At 39.8% G+C, this 18,023-nt stretch overlaps 2 protein-coding genes across 3 annotated transcripts in view; one reads left to right on the top strand and one right to left on the bottom strand.

Annotated features, from left to right (window-relative positions):
- Positions 1 to 2,718: 2,718 nt before the first annotated feature.
- Positions 2,719 to 18,023, top strand: part of LOC308399730 (multifunctional protein CAD-like) — a 54,911-nt gene continuing 39,606 nt past the window's right edge. The window contains exons 1-2 of one of the 2 annotated variants that reach the window (XM_080887130.1): positions 2,719 to 3,068; positions 16,844 to 16,877. In XM_080887130.1, coding sequence (XP_080743256.1) covers positions 3,016 to 3,068; positions 16,844 to 16,877 — 87 coding nt within the window. In that variant the 5' untranslated portion in view covers positions 2,719 to 3,015. The remainder of the gene's footprint in view (positions 3,069 to 16,843; positions 16,878 to 18,023) is intronic. The other variant, XM_080887131.1, reaches the window with a different exon arrangement.
- LOC308399732 (kelch-like protein 10) lies at positions 10,345 to 17,989 on the bottom strand (the record flags this gene model as incomplete). Its single annotated transcript, XM_080887133.1, has 5 exons — positions 16,891 to 17,989; positions 14,769 to 15,252; positions 13,172 to 13,786; positions 12,107 to 12,256; positions 10,345 to 10,707 (listed from the first exon to the last, which is right to left on the bottom strand). The coding sequence occupies exons 1-5, from the start codon at positions 17,040 to 17,042 to the stop codon at positions 10,345 to 10,347; spliced, it is 1,764 nt and encodes a 587-aa protein (XP_080743259.1). The 5' UTR covers positions 17,043 to 17,989.

The raw sequence follows: 18,023 nt of genomic DNA, 5'->3' as shown, positions 1-18,023 counted from the left end.
ACGTCAACCACAACAATCCAGCGCCCGCCCTTTTCTGGTTTTGATTGGCTTACGAGCCTGCTTGTATTGCGTTCAATTTTTTTATTGGTTATCGAGCTGTCATAAAGTAAAGGGCTGGTTCTGTTTTGTCTTTTGTCTTAAATATTTGTTGACATTTTTCATATACTTTCGTGACTTCTTGTAACCCATTACCATTTTGCAGATAGTATGATATATCATAGTATCGCAGAGCAGTTTGCCTCCTCCATCCAGCTTAGAGTATGAGTCCTGAGAGACAGGGCACCACTAAGGAGGGCCAGGGGGGGCCACTGGCCACCCCTCAAAATTTGAGGGTCGCCCCGGTAAGATTGTCTTATGTTGGTAATAATTTTAATAAACGTGAGCACAAGAGAGAGGAAGGCACCCTGCAATGAGTTGAAACATTAACTTGTTATTTATTCCTGATTATACAATTTTTGTCATTCGGATTGTGTCACTTTGCATGTTCCTCACAATTTCCAGGCGTCACCCCCTCCCCTCTGCTGCACCCCTGCACTCTTCTGTTTTTGGTGTGCCAACCCAATATTTTTAGTGACCCCCCATATGGCCACCCCATTAAAAAAAAAAATCTGGAGGCTGCCCTGCTGAGAGAGACATCTTACTTCAATAAAAGTAACAACTAAACTATTAAAGTAAAATAACAAATTAAAAATTAAAATTAAACTTTAACACTGCAGATTAGTCTTCACAAGTGATCCCTACTATTTTAACGTATCAAATACAGCACCTTCACCAAAGCTGGAATGTCGCTGTCTAAAGAGAGTCTAATTATACTGTGAATGTCACATCAGCACCAATTCACCCATCAGTCAAATGTGAAGCAACACTGGGGCTGATTTATGTGAAATTGTAACTCAGACCACTGGTTGAAAGAACATTACAAATGACACACTTTGTAATTATCAAGGATTTATTTTTACATTGGTGACAGAATTATTTTATTATGTATTTATTTTGTAACTTGTCAGATCAGATCAGTTTTATGTTGCCGTTTTAGGTGAATGGAAAGAATAAGGTGATGTTATATTTTATAGAATCAATAATCAACTTCCAAAGGATGAAAATTAAATAAAAGAAAACATTTAACAGATTTGAACATGACAGCAGATATCCAAAGGGGGGCTACCATCATATCTGCCCTCTAACCTCTGTATCTGTAGATAACCTACAAAGGGGCACCAGATATAGTGAATCAGTGATTGATTACCTCTGTGAAATAGTGACTGTATCTCTAAAGGGACAGCTGAAAATATTTCAGAAGTCTTTTGGCACCATTTTACCTGATAATACATACATTTTTCTATTTCCTCTCTGCCTACTCTTGAGAACTACTCGTGGAACACTATTAACTATTTATTCAAATTTCATCAGTTCAAAAGACTCAGAACAAAATAATTTCCACATATTTGGAAAAGCAGTTTTCCAGATGAAATACATAACATACAGTGCAGATTAGGACTGTATACCAATAATGTTTCTATAGCCATTTAAATATATGACTTTCAAAGCTCAACGTTAGTGGAGTAAAGGTAGTGCTACTTTGGAAAGAACCATTTCAATTTGTGGCTTTCCATTTTCCTCCACAAGATGGCATCGTCCCTTCTTAAATACTACACGATTATTCCCAGTTGTTGCCCAGTAATACCAGTACTTAGATATTGTGATGCAAAGAGCCGTATGCGTTTTGGGATCAGCCCCTCTTGAGGGATTGTTGCTGATTCGCTTACGTTTCTTGATGAATTGATTTGCTATATTTTGTAACTTAAAAACCGTCAGATTTAGTTTCAATCAAAAAGTGTAACGTGAGGTGACAAATACAACAAACAAACAACAACGCAGAACAAAAACTCACGTATAAAGTTAAGTGGTTTTAGGTTTTAGTTCAGTCTTTATTTTGAAGACGGAAGTCTTTTATTTTGAAAGGAAGACGATTTCGCCTGAAAGTAGCAGACGAAACATGAAAGTTAGGGAGACCAGGTGGAAACGTACATTTAATTAAGTTATTAATTCTATTTTTCTAAAAAAAAAAAATAATAAAGTCTACAATGTGAACAAGGTATATACAACTTTAGAGTTGGCTAATGACTATTTGTGGGTTGATTTTGTTTCACCTTTTATGTCCAGGTTTAAACCAATGACTATAGAAAACAGTTTTCTACAGTCATTGGTTTAAACTTAATTTGAAAAGGCGCCCGGTTGATTAGCATGTAAATTATCAGGATGTCTAAGCCGGAATGCTAACTAGCTACTGCGTTCGAAAGTTTTGTATCCGTTTAAATATTTTACTTTTAATTTTGCTTACCTTTGCTCTTGAAAATAAATACATCGCAAATGGTGCTAACTGTACCACCTGCAAGTGACTCAGTAATCAAGTCTGCAACCCAATGGCCATAATTAGATTTAACTTACACTCAAAACCCCGAAAAGTCTCGTGTAACCTAAACGTTTGATGATATTTTAATCGGGGGTTTATTTAAGTCATAATTTAAAAGAAATGACGGTGCAGAGAAACAGAAACGCCTCTAGCCTTCACAGCGGATAACACGCAGACTCAGCACACGGGTTCCTTTTCTGACAGAGCAGGACACCCTTTAAGTCCTGCTCCTCCACCCTCCAAAGACAGTGCTGCCGGAGGGCTTTTCCAGCCAATTAGCACCACCTTGATTTGCATTTGCCCCGCCTGGTCCTGCCACAGCATCAGAAGGTAACTGTAAGGTAGCCAACGAAGCGCCACTTTTACATGCCTTTTAATTGGCACTAGAGAAATAAAACGAAGACGCGTACTGTAGTTCAATTTTTCGTTGTCTGCTGCGGTCCTGACAGATACTCCGGGGTCGGGGCTTTTCTCTGACTGTAGTAACTGAAATGGATGATACCATCTGCCCGCTAAGACTACACAGTCCCAAAACCAGGGTGCTGTAATCAGTACTCTGGCAGTGGGGGTCTCCTATCAGCTTTGCATTACATCCCCAGCAGATGTGCAGGCTGCAGGCAGCAGCCCGTCTGTGTCGCTCTGCAACTCTCTCAAGGTAAGACTGGTGTATGGGCACTTTTACCTTTAGGATTATTTGTTGCAAAAAAGCGAGAGAAATACGGTAAAGCTCCGGAGAGTCTTAACCATTTAAATCCCTTCTAATCGCTGCACTGAACTAGTGTGCATGTTTGAACTGCTAGGAGTTAAGACTTTGTGTGCTTGGAGGTGAAAGTGAAGCAGAACTGTTTTGCACTCACTTCTTTAACTTCTTTTACTGTTTTTCTAAATTGGCTTTTTAATGTAACTATTAAGTTACAATTATTGCAGGACACATTCAAGTTACATGGCATAAAAACTTCCTCACAAATATCCCTCAGACACTGGATGGTTTTGTTTTTTTAATAACATGCTGAGGACATTTTGCTGTATTTAGCAAGAAAGATGAAACTGCAGAACTGCTAAATTCCACACAAGTAATAACTAGCTGTAAATTATCCTGGGTACATATCTGCAGTCATGTTTTATAGGCTAGAAATCTGTTGGCTCAGAGCTCATGAAAGCATTTCAGAGATTCAACCAGGGGTGTAAAATTAAACCCAACACACACCTTTAAGCGTGAAACAACTCTTTATGATATTAATTTAAATCACATATCAATTGTTGTCAGTCAAGCTGTTATAAGTATTGTCTTTGAGGGAAAGAGTGCAGTGTAGGTGATCCTTTACTGGAAATTGTGTACTTTTATGGGCTTAAATTACACTAAGTATTTTCCTCTTTCCCTTGAGGGTTGTAAAGATGCTTGTATTTAAATACTCTAATAAATCAGTGTAAATTTGCATCCCATAAAACGCTGAAATCATCTTGGGAGAAGAGAATGAAAACTTTGAATGAAATGTAACTTTTGGAGGCAAAAATCCAAACCAAATGAAAGTTGCTGGTATTGTGGTGCAGTGTGATAGTAACTTTTCTCTTTGGACCAGGAGGACAGTGAAAGTCTTTCAGCGTTTCGTACAAATAAGATGTTTGCTGTTGTGTGGCTACTTAGCTGCAAGCCTGGCCTTGCTCGATATGCAGGTGTGTGTGATAACTTGATGACGTTGTTAAATTCACATATCCCCTTGGGCAGTGGTTTAGCGTCGGCACACATATACGCGTTCACAAAATCCTGGCAGCTGCCAAGCAGATTTAATTCTGTTTCTTTGAGACGGAACTGTAGAGCAAATGGATAGAAATGCATAGATGATGGTAGGGAGGACAGCTGGAAATGAAAAGGATGCACAAACATGACGTGAGGAGGATGAGGAAAACACAGATGATGAAAGAAAATGAAGAGAGGGGAAGTAGATGGAAAACAAGAAGTTTTTCTAAAAGAAAATAAAGTGAAAGGGGAGAGACTCAAAAGTATTTTTGCAGACTAAGAGGAGAACAAGCAACAAGAAAGGTTTTTTGATTTTGTCCTACTATGGTAACTCATTGACTTCTCCTCATCTGTTATATTTCTTCTGCTTCTATAGTTACTGTAACCTACAGATAAACATGTTTTGAAGGCGGCTTCAGACTTGTTCTTAAGGCGAGCACCCGACCACAGGGAGAAAATGATATTCCACATCATTCACATATTTATTTTCACACCTCTGAAGAGGTCGGGGAGTTTTTTGACTAACTATAATGTTGCCTGCATTTCAGTGCACAGTTCAAGTTTCAGTGAACACATTCAAAGCGAGTAAATTGGTGTTTATGGTGCTCACATTATAGATGTATGGTTTTTCTACTTGGTTTTTGATGTGCTGCAGACATTTATGCCAGGTAAGCCCTGCAAAGCCCAAGTATTGCAAATGTACCCTGCATTGAGCTGCAGTGATGCAAAGCAATGCTGGCAAGCAGCTGAGATCAGTAATGAAAAGATGCATGCGTGGTGTGTAATTTGAAATGGGGGAATCAGTTCTGTTAGATGGCTGGATCTGCCATCTGTGATAATTTCCAGTTGCAAATGACTGCATGTTTGAGTTTACAATAAATACTGAAAGATGGGAGCTGCCTGGGTCCAACTGTTTGTCTTCCAGTAACGCATTACCATAACTAAGGGTAGGTGTTTTACAAATAGCACACCATATAGAAACAATATAAAAAATAAGGTTTTCTTTTCCTTTTTATAATAGCAAAAGTTTGTTTTAATACCTCATTATTATGATTATGTCTCTTGCTATGTATTGCTTCTATAAGTGGCCCCACCCTTTTTAAAAAAAACTAAAATTCCCCCAGTTGTTTTTGCATTTTTCCAGCTAATAGCATAGTAGCATAAAGAGTATGACATTTGAAAAATGTGCAAAGTGAGCTGAAATTGGTGGATGCGTTTCAGCAGACAAACGTGAAGAAACCTTACCTGCCACCTGGAATGTTGGCCTTTTGTTCTATGTGAGGGGAAAGCATCTTCTCTCTGCCCAGTGCCCTTCATTTAAAATAATCAAACACTTTGCTGCGATGCTGAGTAACAGGAGCTGGAATTGCCTTGGTGATGATGCTGATGTTATTTTTGCAGCTTAATTCAATTGGTTGGATTGTGTCAGTCTAATGTGATTGGCAAAATGGATACCCTTGGAGTATAAAAGGCAGCCAATACAGGCTTTAGACAGTGGCTGGGGGGGAAAGGGAAATTGTCCTCTAATGCTGTCTTGGCTTCTCTGGCCTTTGAATTTGTTGTTTGCCATAGCTGCTTTGGTATTCGGTAAGTATCTATCAAATAGCCTGGCCTCTTTAGATCATACAGCAAGGGAGTCTATTTATATGCTATAATAAAAATGCATGCTGTGACAGTGCCCCAGAGAAATGTGGTCATGGGAAACAGCTGAGGTCAAACCAACAGGAAGTGGAGAGGAGAGGACGAAGAACTCTCAAGGGACAGAGTGTAGTTTTCTTGATGGTGAACTTGTTGACTGGTTCTACTGGAAATTCCAGTATGATTCTTTACTGCTCACTTTATTTGTACTCATGTGCTGGTTTCTTCTGAGCTTTTATGTTCTGGCAGCTCTATTGGGAATATGCTAGCAGATCCCATTCTTTGTATATTAAAGAAAAATGTAGAAAAGACATCCCAGAAATTTCTGATGAGACCTTTCTCTTTGCCCAGTTGTTGTCATCTCTATCGAACTGCCTTATGAAGGCAAGAAGGGCATGCAATATATGACTTTTTCCCCAACTTATCCAACTCCCTTAAACCTCCACCACAGTTTTCAGATTTGTTCCTAGATTTTGGGATCATCTGGAAAGACTCTGTTATCTTCCAGCAGCCATGTGGAGCCTTGTAAAATCTTTATGAGATAAACCACTCGCAATATCTGGGAGAAGCCTCAACACTTTAAAATGATATACAGCTGTTCAATAGTCTACGCTACTCAGTTGTTACACGAAGCATCTGGCTGAAAGATGCAGTGAAAAGGTCTTGATATCAGTAGTAGACAGGGTGTGGCCAACACTGGTTCACTAGCATCCTTGTACTGCACAAGCTCAGTTAACCCAGTCATTAAATTTCCAAGACTGGATGGCACATTTTTATAGTAACCACGTAACTTCGACCTTTCTCGATCTGTTAACAAGCGAAAGTGAAATGGACAGTTTGTGAACCTCACTTAGATCAATTTCTGTTTGTTCTTGCGAGTTGCTTCACATAAAGCATGCTAGAAGAGTAGATTAAAATTGAGAACAAATTTAAAAAGCTTATGCTAGTGATCTCATAATGCGGTTTTAGAAAAAAAAACTCTCAACGAGTTTTAAGCCTCTGGATTGTCTGCTAATGTATCATAAACTGGATGACTGGACCAGTTACCTGTGACCAAAGTGTAATAAGGTGTGTGAGTCAGAATATGTGTGTATTTATGTATTTAGTGTTTAAAACGTGGCGTCCCAGTACTCATTACTCATTTTTGTTAAACCTTAGAAAATGTCAGTTTTACCATAAAACCTTACAAAAACATTACATTAACTACACATCTGTGTAAAGGACGACCAAAACAACAGCACTGTGGCCAGTATTAGTGGCTTTCATTAGAATAAACAAGCGTACTATAGAAGGTTGGGTTATGGTTCAAAGATTTGGTAGGTCTCTACTTCAAAGGTCATGTAAGTTAATAACACAGCGAGTGTGGAAGTGTGGCAGGGTGTGTGTTAAGACAGTGTAATGACAGCAGCAGGATGAGAGGTGGAGATGACACATTGGAAGATAAGAGGTCACTTGTGGTCTCAGCCTTTTTATTATGCACTGCTTTCTGAAAATCTTGTGAATGCCATAACTCAAGATGGAAGTCATCTAGGATCTTCAAATACAGGGAGTTCAGAATTATTAGGCAAATGAGTATTTTGTCCACATCATCCTCTTCATGCATGTTGTCTTACTCCAAGCTGTATAGGCTCGAAAGCCTACTACCAATTAACACATACTGTGTGAAAAAGGTGACTGAAAAGGAAAAACTTAATGCATCATGGGAGTCCCCCAGCAGCCTATGCCTATTGCAGCATAACTAAGGGAGGATTCAGGGTCACCTGGTCCAGCCCTAACTATGTGCTTTACCAAAAAGGAAAGTTTTAAATCTAATCTTAAAAGTAGAGATAGTGTCTGTCTCCTGAATCCAAACTGGAAGCTGGTTCCAGAGAAGAGGTGCCTGAAAACTGAAGGCTCTCCCTCCCATTCTACTTTTTCATAGCAATGGCTATGAAAACAGGAATTGCAATGAGCAATGTGTGAGCTAGCATCGCAGTTTTGGTATAAACTTTAATGCACCATTTATTAAAGTTTACAGTGCCTCTAAGCATCACAAGTATATGCATCAATACGTGTAATGTTATCATAGACCAACACAGAGGTCACAGGGAGTCCTAAAATAAATAATATACAGGACTAATAGCAGGTTGTATGTGACAAGCCTGGTTTGATGCAGATGTAGAGGATTGTATGAAAACATCATCCTAAAATGAAAAAAATTATAATGGAATGAGTTTGATTTAGAGTGTTTATAAAATGAAGGGGAGGAGCAGGAACAATCCAGCATCAGAATAAAGATTACACCACCATGGATGGAAGATGTTTCTATGAACAGCTTTGCACATCACTGTCTACACGTTTACCTCCATAAGGTGTTGTGTTACTGGTGTTAGAATAGAATTAGAATTCAACTTTATTGTCATTGCACATGCACAGGTACAGGGCAACGAAATGCAGTTTGCATCCATCCAGAAGTGCTTTAGTGATATAGATATATTACAATATATATTAGCAATAATATAGATATGTAAGTATATTACAGAAATGGGTCTATTATGGTATGTTATAATGTACATGGTATGAAGTATGTTGTGAATATTCTAACTATAGGTATGTACAGGCTGTAGTGAGTACAAGCTATGTACAGGCTATGAACAGGATATAAATATGAAAAACTATACAGAATATGAAATAACTTTACAGAAATCTGAGATATACAGCTAAACAGAAATGGGAACTATGCAAGTTGTAAACAGTTGTAGGGTTAAAAATTATCGTATGTACAGAATGATTATTTACACAGAGCTATACAGTAGTGCAGTTAAGATAAGTGAGGGTGTGGATAATTTCTACAGAGGCTATATAAAGTGCTAGTGGTTGTGAGTGGTGGTTCAGTCCATGTTATTATTGTGTGTTTGAGGGTACAGTTGTCCATTGTGTGTGTGTGTGTGTGTGTGTGTGTGTGTGTGTGTGTGTGTTCAGTCCATGAGTTAACGTGGGTCAGATGTCAGGAGGCAGAGTTCAGGAGTCTGACAGCTGTGGGGAAGAAGCTGTTCCGGTACCTGGTGGTCTTAGTCCGGAGGCTCCTGTAGCGCCTCCCAGAGGGCAGGAGGGTGAAGAGTCCATGTGATGGGTGACTGGGGTCTCTGATGATTTTCCCAGCCCTTTTCAGACACCGCTTCCTGTAGATGTCTTTTATGGCAGGAAGTGGTGCTCTGGCGATGCGCTGGGCAGTTTTCACGACCCTCTGTAACGCCTTCCGGTCCGAGGCAGAGCAGTTCCCATACCAGACTGTTATACAGTTGGTCAGGATGCTCTCGATGGTGCAACAATAGAAGTTCACCAGGATGTCTGAGGACAGGTGGTTCTTCCTCAGAGTCCTCAAGAAGAAGAGGCGCTGGTGAGCCTTCTTGACCAGCTTGGAGCAGTTGGTCGTCCAGGTGAGATCCTCGGAGATGTGGACTCCCAGGAACTTGAAGCTGCTCACACGCTCCACAGCCGTCCCCTTAATGTGGATGGGTGGATGTGGGTCAGCATTCCTCCTGTAGTCCACGATGAGCTCCTTGGTCTTCTCGATGTTAAGCAGCAGGTTGTTTGTGTCGCACCACTCAGCCAGACGATCCACCTCCTCCCTGTAGGCGGCCTCATCGTTGTCACTGATGAGGCCAATCACCGTGGTGTCATCTGCAAACTTAATGATGGTGTTGGAACCATCAGCAGGTCTGCAGTCGTGGGTGAAGAGGGAGTAGAGGAAAGGGCTCATCACACAGCCTTGTGGTACACCGGTGTTGCTTCATACTTCATGTTGTGCAGGTTGGGGGATCAGATGTCCCTCTATAAGGGGGACTGCACAGCATTTTTATGCTTTCCCCCCTCTCCCACATCTTGAACCAATGTCCCACATTTTACAGGCTCTGCAGGACATCCACCTTTCTAAACACTGGATTTTCCTCAGTACATATAAAGTTGGTGCTTTTATCATGAACAAATATATCATTCTACGCAATATAGTGGAAAATACCACAAAGCAGATAACAGATATACTGAGAAATAGAGTTATTTTTCAGTTTCACATAAGAGAAAAAATGGTGTGAAGCGACACAGTATATTTGTGTGATATTTGGCTAAAGATTCATAAATTGTCAGCTAGTGCTCCAAAAAGACCTATGGATACATCCTTACTCAAACCTATAGACTGTTACCAGACAGAACCGCAGCTGAAATAACAAGGGGGAGTGAAAACTTCCCTTTATTCTTATTGTGTTTACCTAGCAAGAGTTGAAAAGTCCGACATGCGGCTTATTGTGATCTAGTCACCCTGTGTGCATGTCTGGTGTGGCTACTCAGCAGCCATACATTACAGGGAATGAAAAAATCTTTTCAATTTGTTATTGTTGCAATTGCATTCTCTTAATAAAACCCAGTATCTACAGTGCAGACTCTCCTACTGAAAGTTTTTGAGATACCTACAAAAAATGTCCAGTTCACCAGCAGTTTAATGCTCTAAAGATTTATTTCAGTCCTTCATGTTGGAGTCTCAGATGTTAACACATGGCAGCACTGCACTTTAAAGATGTTACGTGGAGTCTGCTGACTCCATTGCTTCTTCTGGCACATTTGCAAGTGGCAGGACGTCACGAGGAAAGGTGTACTCAGTCATGTTGCAAAGTCCGGACACCACACAGCAGCTCAAGGCGCTGCGGAAAATCTCCATGTTGCACGCCTCATACCACTCATTGGTTAAAGCGTCGTAGTACTCAACGTTCGAAGTGGTGGTGAAGCCGTTGAAACCCCCGACGACAAAGAGGCGATCGTCAATTACCTCAATGCCAAAGTTGCTGCGGGGGGTCAGCATAGAGGACACGAGGTTCCACGTATTGGAATGTGGGTTGTAAGCCTCAGCGGTGTGCAGACAGTTGTTTCCATCGAAGCCACCAACCTAAAAGTAAATACGTGGGTCAAATGATTGAATGTAAGTGTAACCAGCTTCACCGTACCCCTGTAAGAAAATGTACCTGCTATATGTCTTTAGCTGTTTTTGCACAGATACTCCAGAAAATGACTGAAGAATTAAGTTGCAATACTGTCCAAAGTTAATATGTAGCAGATACAAGGAGATTGTTTACCTTAGGTGTGATCTGACTACTGGAAATACTCTGATTGGTTTAGGGTTTTACCTGGATAAAGCGAACAGCTACCTGACATATTCTCATGCTGTTATATGGAGTTTACACATAAAAGTTGTTTAAAAAAGGCCCATTAACGTCCCAGTATTTGCATCCTCACAGGCCCACATTTGTTGGGAATGTCTAGAAAAGATCAGGGTGCAGTGGTGTGTGAAAATGACTTCTGAATTAAAAGGAGAAAGTAAAATAAAGTAGAAGCCAGCTGTTGTGGAAGTCTGTATGAGACCTTTTTTCACTCAAGCCTCAACTACAGCTATTAAAGCACTGTTGTCTATCACACCACGCTATTATCAACAAAGATGAATAGCCCTCGACAAAAAGTATTTGTGTTTTCAGTATAAATGTCTTCACAGCTCTTTTGCCTTTAGTCCAAAAAGGAACATTGAGTTCCAGTCCTTTCTTCCTATAACAGATTAAAGTAGCCCTGACAGGCCTTGGGGCCTAAAAGCCTGATCAAAGACCCTGAGGTCAGCACCAGGGTAAGGTCACTGCATTCTGCTGATAATAACTTTTCCTTTATTTGAATAGAGACTTAGTCTGAATAGAAAATAAATACTAAACGGTAGCTAGCTAAATAAAGAAAGAAGTGTGTCTCAGAAGGTGAGACTAAAATCTTTGCTTTTTACCAAAGGGTGCAGCTGCAAAACAACTAAATAAGTGGTTTTAAGGCAAATAGCAAGATAAAATTTATAGCTAAAATGCCTACCGTCCCCAGAGGATGAGTTCTAATCACTTGGCTTATTCCCTCATTTTTCTAAAGGTGTTGCAGGATGAGTTTGAAATTGTCTCTAACATATGTCCTCTATGGAACGATGAGGATGACAATGTTGGTTTTGAACAAGTATTTCTGTTGTACTGAGTGAAATGTGAAATCATGAGTGAAATCATTAAAGACACAACATTTTGGTAATGGGGAACATGAAAAGAAAAATGAGGCAGAAACATCATTAATCGGTTAAATTAATACATAGAATGAGTAAGAATGCCTTCTCTGAACCTGTGGTCAGGATAGGAATCTGATCATTGATAAATACAAAACAAAGTTAGCAAAATTCTGTGTCAGCCAAATCTGTGTTAAGCCTTGCTGATCAAAGAACATTACAGATTTGATTTGTATGTTACGTGAGTGTCAGCACTACTTTGTGGTCTTACTGCAAAGACATGATCCGCATATGCAATGACACCTATCCCGCTGCGGCGGCTGTTCATGGGACTGATCATCGTCCACTGGTTGCTCTCTGGGTTGTAATATTCAGCTGTCTGCAGAAACTCGTTGCCATTGAATCCACCACAAATGTAAATCTGAAAACAAAAAAGGGACATTAAATATCTTTACATTTCTTAGATTTCAGTTGGAAACAATGTTACCTGTAAGTGAAATGTTTCCACATCATTTGTGAAGTAAGACCGATACTCAGTACCCAAGTGTCCAACTGAACAAAACAAATGTGTAATAACAAATGTGTGTGTTTTACAATTACCTGTCATAAAAACATGTTTATGCACCCAACTTTTACCTGAGTATGTGGGACTTCTTTCAGTCAGAAAGCCAGAAATGAATCAAACATAACATTCAATCAATAAGGCTAATTTTTCTGTTCAGGAATGCAGATAAATAATTGTAATCTGGGATCTTAATATAATAAAATAATGATGTGTTTTACTATTTTTGTAATATCTGTTATATTTTAGTTGACAAGTCAACTCAACTAAAGTACTGTACATAAATGCAAAGATGCACTTGTGATCAGTTAGAAACAAAATAGATATATATTAGTATATTTTTCAACTTTTTAAACTATACTTTTAAATTTGAAAACATGAACACAGAAACCAGTTTGTGACCTATCTTGCGCCTCGCTTCACTGTAAAAATGTGTATTCCCTGACTGGTTGGCAAGTGGTTGCTGGAGGTTGATGGCTGTCACTACCGTGAAATTGTAACCAGGAAGGTGTTGCACCACAAGCCTCCTTGTGTTTCCTTTGGTCGTAAGCAGACTGTTGAGGTTTGCATGGAGTACTCTGACTTGTCTGCAAATACTCACAAACTATTTGCTGTAGAAATCTGTAGAGTCTTTCATACAATCACTGCCTAACCAGCTGAGGAGTACACATTTTTCCCTAGCAACTGGTTGTTACCAAAGGTTGCTGACAGGTCTCTAGGCCTGTGTGCCTGAGACCCTACTCTATTTCTCTGCTACTCTTTTACTTCACCCACCCGGTTGTTAAGTGTTGTGCAGCTGGCGTCGCTCCTCTGTTCGTGCATCGGTGCAATAAGACTCCACTGGTTGATTTCAGGTTGATAGCGCTCTGCACTGCTGAGTTGTACATGCCCGTCGAAGCCTCCCAGGGCATAGATGAACCCATTCAACACAGTCACACTCACATAGCAGCGGCAGGAGTGCATGGGCCCCACCTCCTTACAGGAGCGAGTGGTCAGGTCAAACCTACAGACGCTGGTGAAATGCTCCACCCTGTCGAAGCCACCAATGAAGTAGACGTACCCGTTGAGGAAGGCGGCTCCATGATAAGCACGAGGAAACTCGAGGTTGTTCGTTACGTTGACCCAGCGGTTAGCCCTGCAATCGTAGGCCTCGATGCCGTTAGTTGGATTACCACCACTCCACCCCCCAATGGCCAGCAGGATGGAATGAGGCAGGCGGGGACGAACAAGAGGGTGACACAAGCCAGACATGAAGGGTCTGCTTCCTAGACCATGTATGTCTAAGATGGCATTACTTATCATGGACAGGCACTCAGAATTGGCCCCCACCAGCTCACTAGACAGCACATTGTCCTTTAGGTAGTCTGACGTCATCAATCCCAGTCGGACCTACAGAGAGATGACAGAAGAGAATATGACTTAGAGCAGGGGTGCTCAATACGTCGATCGCGATCGACCAGTCGATCGCAAAGGTAGTATTGGTAGATCGCATGGCATTAAAAAAATAGATGCCAGCCTATCATCCATCCCGTCACTTGATTGATACAGGGAAGCCAGTCAGATGACATCAGATTTTTTCTGACGCTTAGGTCGCTGCGCATGCGCAAACAGTGGCGCGAAGTGTAGTAAAACTGACAAGCTAGTCAGCGAGTTAACTCCAATTTTTAGCTCTCGGTTTTTTCTCTTAAACCTGGCCGTCAGCAGCTACTGTCCGGACTATGCATCCCAGGCTGATTCAATTCAGTGCAAGTCATCAGAGTAAACTCAGGTAATGACAAAAGATTTACATAGTTAATTGTGTTGTGAAATATTGGATATTGCGGTTATGCATGTATATACATTGTAGATATAAAGAATCCTCAATATATTTATAAATAAGTATATGTTTTGGATTTTTGTAGTGGGTAGATCATTTTGACTTGGTCATTTTATAAGTAGCTCACATGCGGAAAAAGTGTGAGCACCCCTGACTTAGAGAATAGAAAAAACACTGAATTTCAACTACATCAGTTTTAGTAAACTCAAGCTTCTTTAGGATAATGCTCCTAATGTTGTTTAATTTTCTTATTGATAGCAAGAGAGCGACCAAAGTCAGACACCATTAGCCTTTTCGTCAGCAGGGACAGTTTTTAGTCATAGCCCTAGCAACTATACTTAATAAATATAATTTATTCTATAGTATGTGTGTAGAGATCTGATACGGTTTTAATGCTCTTGAAGAGAATTTCTTAAATGTGGTTTGGCTACAGCTGAAAAGAGCAACATCTTGAGATATTAAAGCATCCTTACACCCAGATGGAACGACTCAATCTATGACTTAAATGCTGAAGATTTAAGTCCAAACTAAATGTAGTAATGAAAGTTTATAGACCTTGGGCAACAGAGCGGTGAGGTGTTGTTTCCGTTCTGCAGGTACATGGCTAATCCACTTTGTAAGCGCTTCATACACAGTGGTCTCCAACTGCACATTGAGGTCGTCTCTATCAAGGATGTCAGCAAGTTCCTCCACAGTTAGCTGCAGGAACTCCTCCTCAAGAACAACCTGCTTAAAGTTATTGATGATGTAGTGGTAGGCCTTGGCGCGTAGTTCGGGTGATAAGCATACTTTTGTGAACTGCCAAATGCCAACGCAGTTCTCTGGGCACAGTTGCTCCCCGAGGAAGTCAGAGCAGAGTTTCACAATGTCCATTGCATTGAGTTGATCAGCTGCCATGAGAAGTTCCACTACATTTTCCTCCGTTATGGAAACTGAGCCGGTGTATGCAAAGTTAATGATGAGTTCCATCATCTCAGGAGACAAGCCAGGTATGTTGAAGACCTGTTTGTCTGGGTTGCTCCAGCGGATGAAAAGAGCCCTGAGGGTAGAGATGGAGACAGAGTAGAGAATATTAAACGGTGTGGAGGCAACAAGATAATAAACTATGTCATGCACAAGTAAGATAAATATATAAAATCTGTTGACAGGAATGGAAATGATTTCCTAATTACATGTGTTACTATGTGATTACTGTGATAGTCTTGTAATGTCTAGTCCATATTGCCATAGAGTATATAACTCCAAAACAGAGTTTGTACATGTTTAGTGTGCTTGATTGTTGGGTTTTCAATGTCTTTATTACATTGGCACCATGTTTATGAAGCTTTTGCCAAACACAATGCAGTCCCACACCACGACAGAGCCTCCACCGTGTTTTAAAGTTAACTCTAGACACTCACTGTTGTACCTCTGTGACAAATATTGAAATCAACTCCATAAGGCCAGTTTGCCCTGATCTTTAGTCTAGTTATTGCATAATTTGGCATACCTCAGTCTGTTTCCTTTCCTTATGGAAGTTCCAGTGCATGTTGCTTAATTACAGTCTCTGTTTCCCTTCCACAACCATTTCTTTTCTTTTTTTTTCTTAACATTTATTTATTGGTTTTAACAGGTTTTACATGAACCATGAAACCATTTCTGATGAGGTTTCATGATAAGTAGATGGATTAAATGGTCTTGTGTCATGAATTTGCTGCATTCTTTCTTTTTTCTTAAGGACATGACTTTCAGATACTGTTCATTTGCTGTAGAACATTACTTTTTTTTAATACGTGCTACTCCTTGTTTTGCCTCTGTCAGTGTGCCCCGGGCAGCTGTGGCTACAACGTAGCTTGCCATTGCCAGTGTGTGAATGTGTGTGTGAATAGGTGAATGACTGAATGTAGTGTAAAGCGCTTTGGGGTCCTTAGGGACTGAGTAAAGCGCTATACAAATGCAGACCATTTACCATTTGTCTTTAAAATTGATTCTTCACCCTAAGTATGCGTTATGTGTAGAAACAATAATGGTTCATCCTTTGAGTTTTAGTGTCCTTTTTATGCTTGAATGATTCATATATCAGCGTTAAATGGCTTAACAAACAAATAAACAAATGAACAAAAACAAAACCATTCCTCGGGTACAAGCACTGGACTAAAAAGGGTGAAAAATGTCCAAACGAAACCTTTACAAGTCTTCAAAAAAACACGTTGAGAACTATTGCTCAAGTGGACTTTTAAAAAATCATCTGTTTCAAAGCAAAATATAAAAAAATGAGAGGCAACTCAAAACTTTTGCTCAGTGTATAACTGTATAACAAAATTCAACATTTTTAGTATCAGGAAGTCTGGTGTGTCTTACTGTATCAAACAGTGGGGAAGATATTAATATAACTTAATAAAACACTTCAATTAGACTTCACACAATCACCAAGTGATTCACAGTGCTTTTTAAATGGCACATTTACTGAAGTGGAATCTGGAGCTCTGTGAAGGTAAAGATGAAATCTGCAAATGTTTGCATTATGTTTTGGGTGTATCTGTCAGTTGACCGTGACAAAGTCTTTCTATCACAAAAGTTTTATGATTCAACCCGTTCCTTTTTGTTGGCACTGTTTCACAGACTAAGTACATGAATTACATTTTTCACAGGTATAAACCAGTCAACTGTCCTTCACATTATCAGGTAAGCAACTCACCTGAAGTACGGCGTACGGTTACACAGGATGACCCTGTGGACCGGAAATTCAACATCCTCCACTTTGATGATTGCATCACAAAATTGCCCCTCCGAACGGAGTTCATTATACACTGAGCTCGACTTGTATGGCGGCTGGACTTCTTCACTCATCTTGAGTTTTGTGACTGTTTTTCTTAGTTTTTTGTCTGAAGTTTGTCTTGAAGTGTTCAGATCACAAAATCAAACCTAACTGTGGAATTTGGGGAATGGAGCCTATGACATCATCATGACTTGGCAACAGTTGCCCCATAGAATTGTTTTGAAATGTATATTTACATTGTTTTAATGAACCTTTTCATTGCATAAAAGCTTTGTTTTGATTTGATTTGGATTTAAGAAATTGCATATGAGCCTCACAGATAGCATTTGTATGTTTGCCTCACAGAGTTCAAATAGTAAAATAAGCACTTCAAAAGCACTCATTGACCGCAATCCTCATTCAATGTTCTTAACGGTGGTGGAAGAAATGGAAATCATTGATATTGTTGGGAAATCACAAACAAAAAACTCTACAGACTCTGACGACATTGATATGGAAATCGTTAAGAGAGTGATAGAGGGCATTTCCAAACCCTTAACACACATTTGCAATTTGTCCTTACAAACTGGTGCATTCCCAAAACAAATGAAAACAGCTAAAGTAACACCACTGTTTAAAAACGGTGACAGACACCAATTCACAAATTATAGGCCTGTCTCTCTACTTTCTCAATTTTCAAAAATACTGGAAAAAGTCTTTAGTAATAGACTTGACAAATTTATAGATAAACACAAAATAATAACGGATAGTCAGTATGGTTTCAGATCAAATAGATCAACATCATTGGCATTAATGGAACTGATCGAAAATATCACCAACAATATAGATAAAAGACAATGTATAGTTAGTGTATTCATTGACCTAAAAAAAGCTTTTGACACAATTAATCATGACATATTACTTGATAAACTGGAGTACTACGGCATTAGAGGAGTGGTGTTAGAATGGGTAAAGAGTTATTTGAGAGACAGGCAGCAATTTGTGAAAATTGGGGAATATCAATCAGAGTGTATGGACATTGTTTGTGGAGTTCTGCAGGGGTCAGTATTGGG

The sequence above is a fragment of the Rhamphochromis sp. 'chilingali' genome, assembly GCF_963969265.1.
Source record: "Rhamphochromis sp. 'chilingali' genome assembly, chromosome: 7".
Classification (NCBI taxonomy): domain Eukaryota; kingdom Metazoa; phylum Chordata; class Actinopteri; order Cichliformes; family Cichlidae; genus Rhamphochromis; species Rhamphochromis sp. 'chilingali'.
Note: the sequence above shows the minus strand (reverse complement) of the source record. Positions and strands in the feature narration are given on the sequence as shown.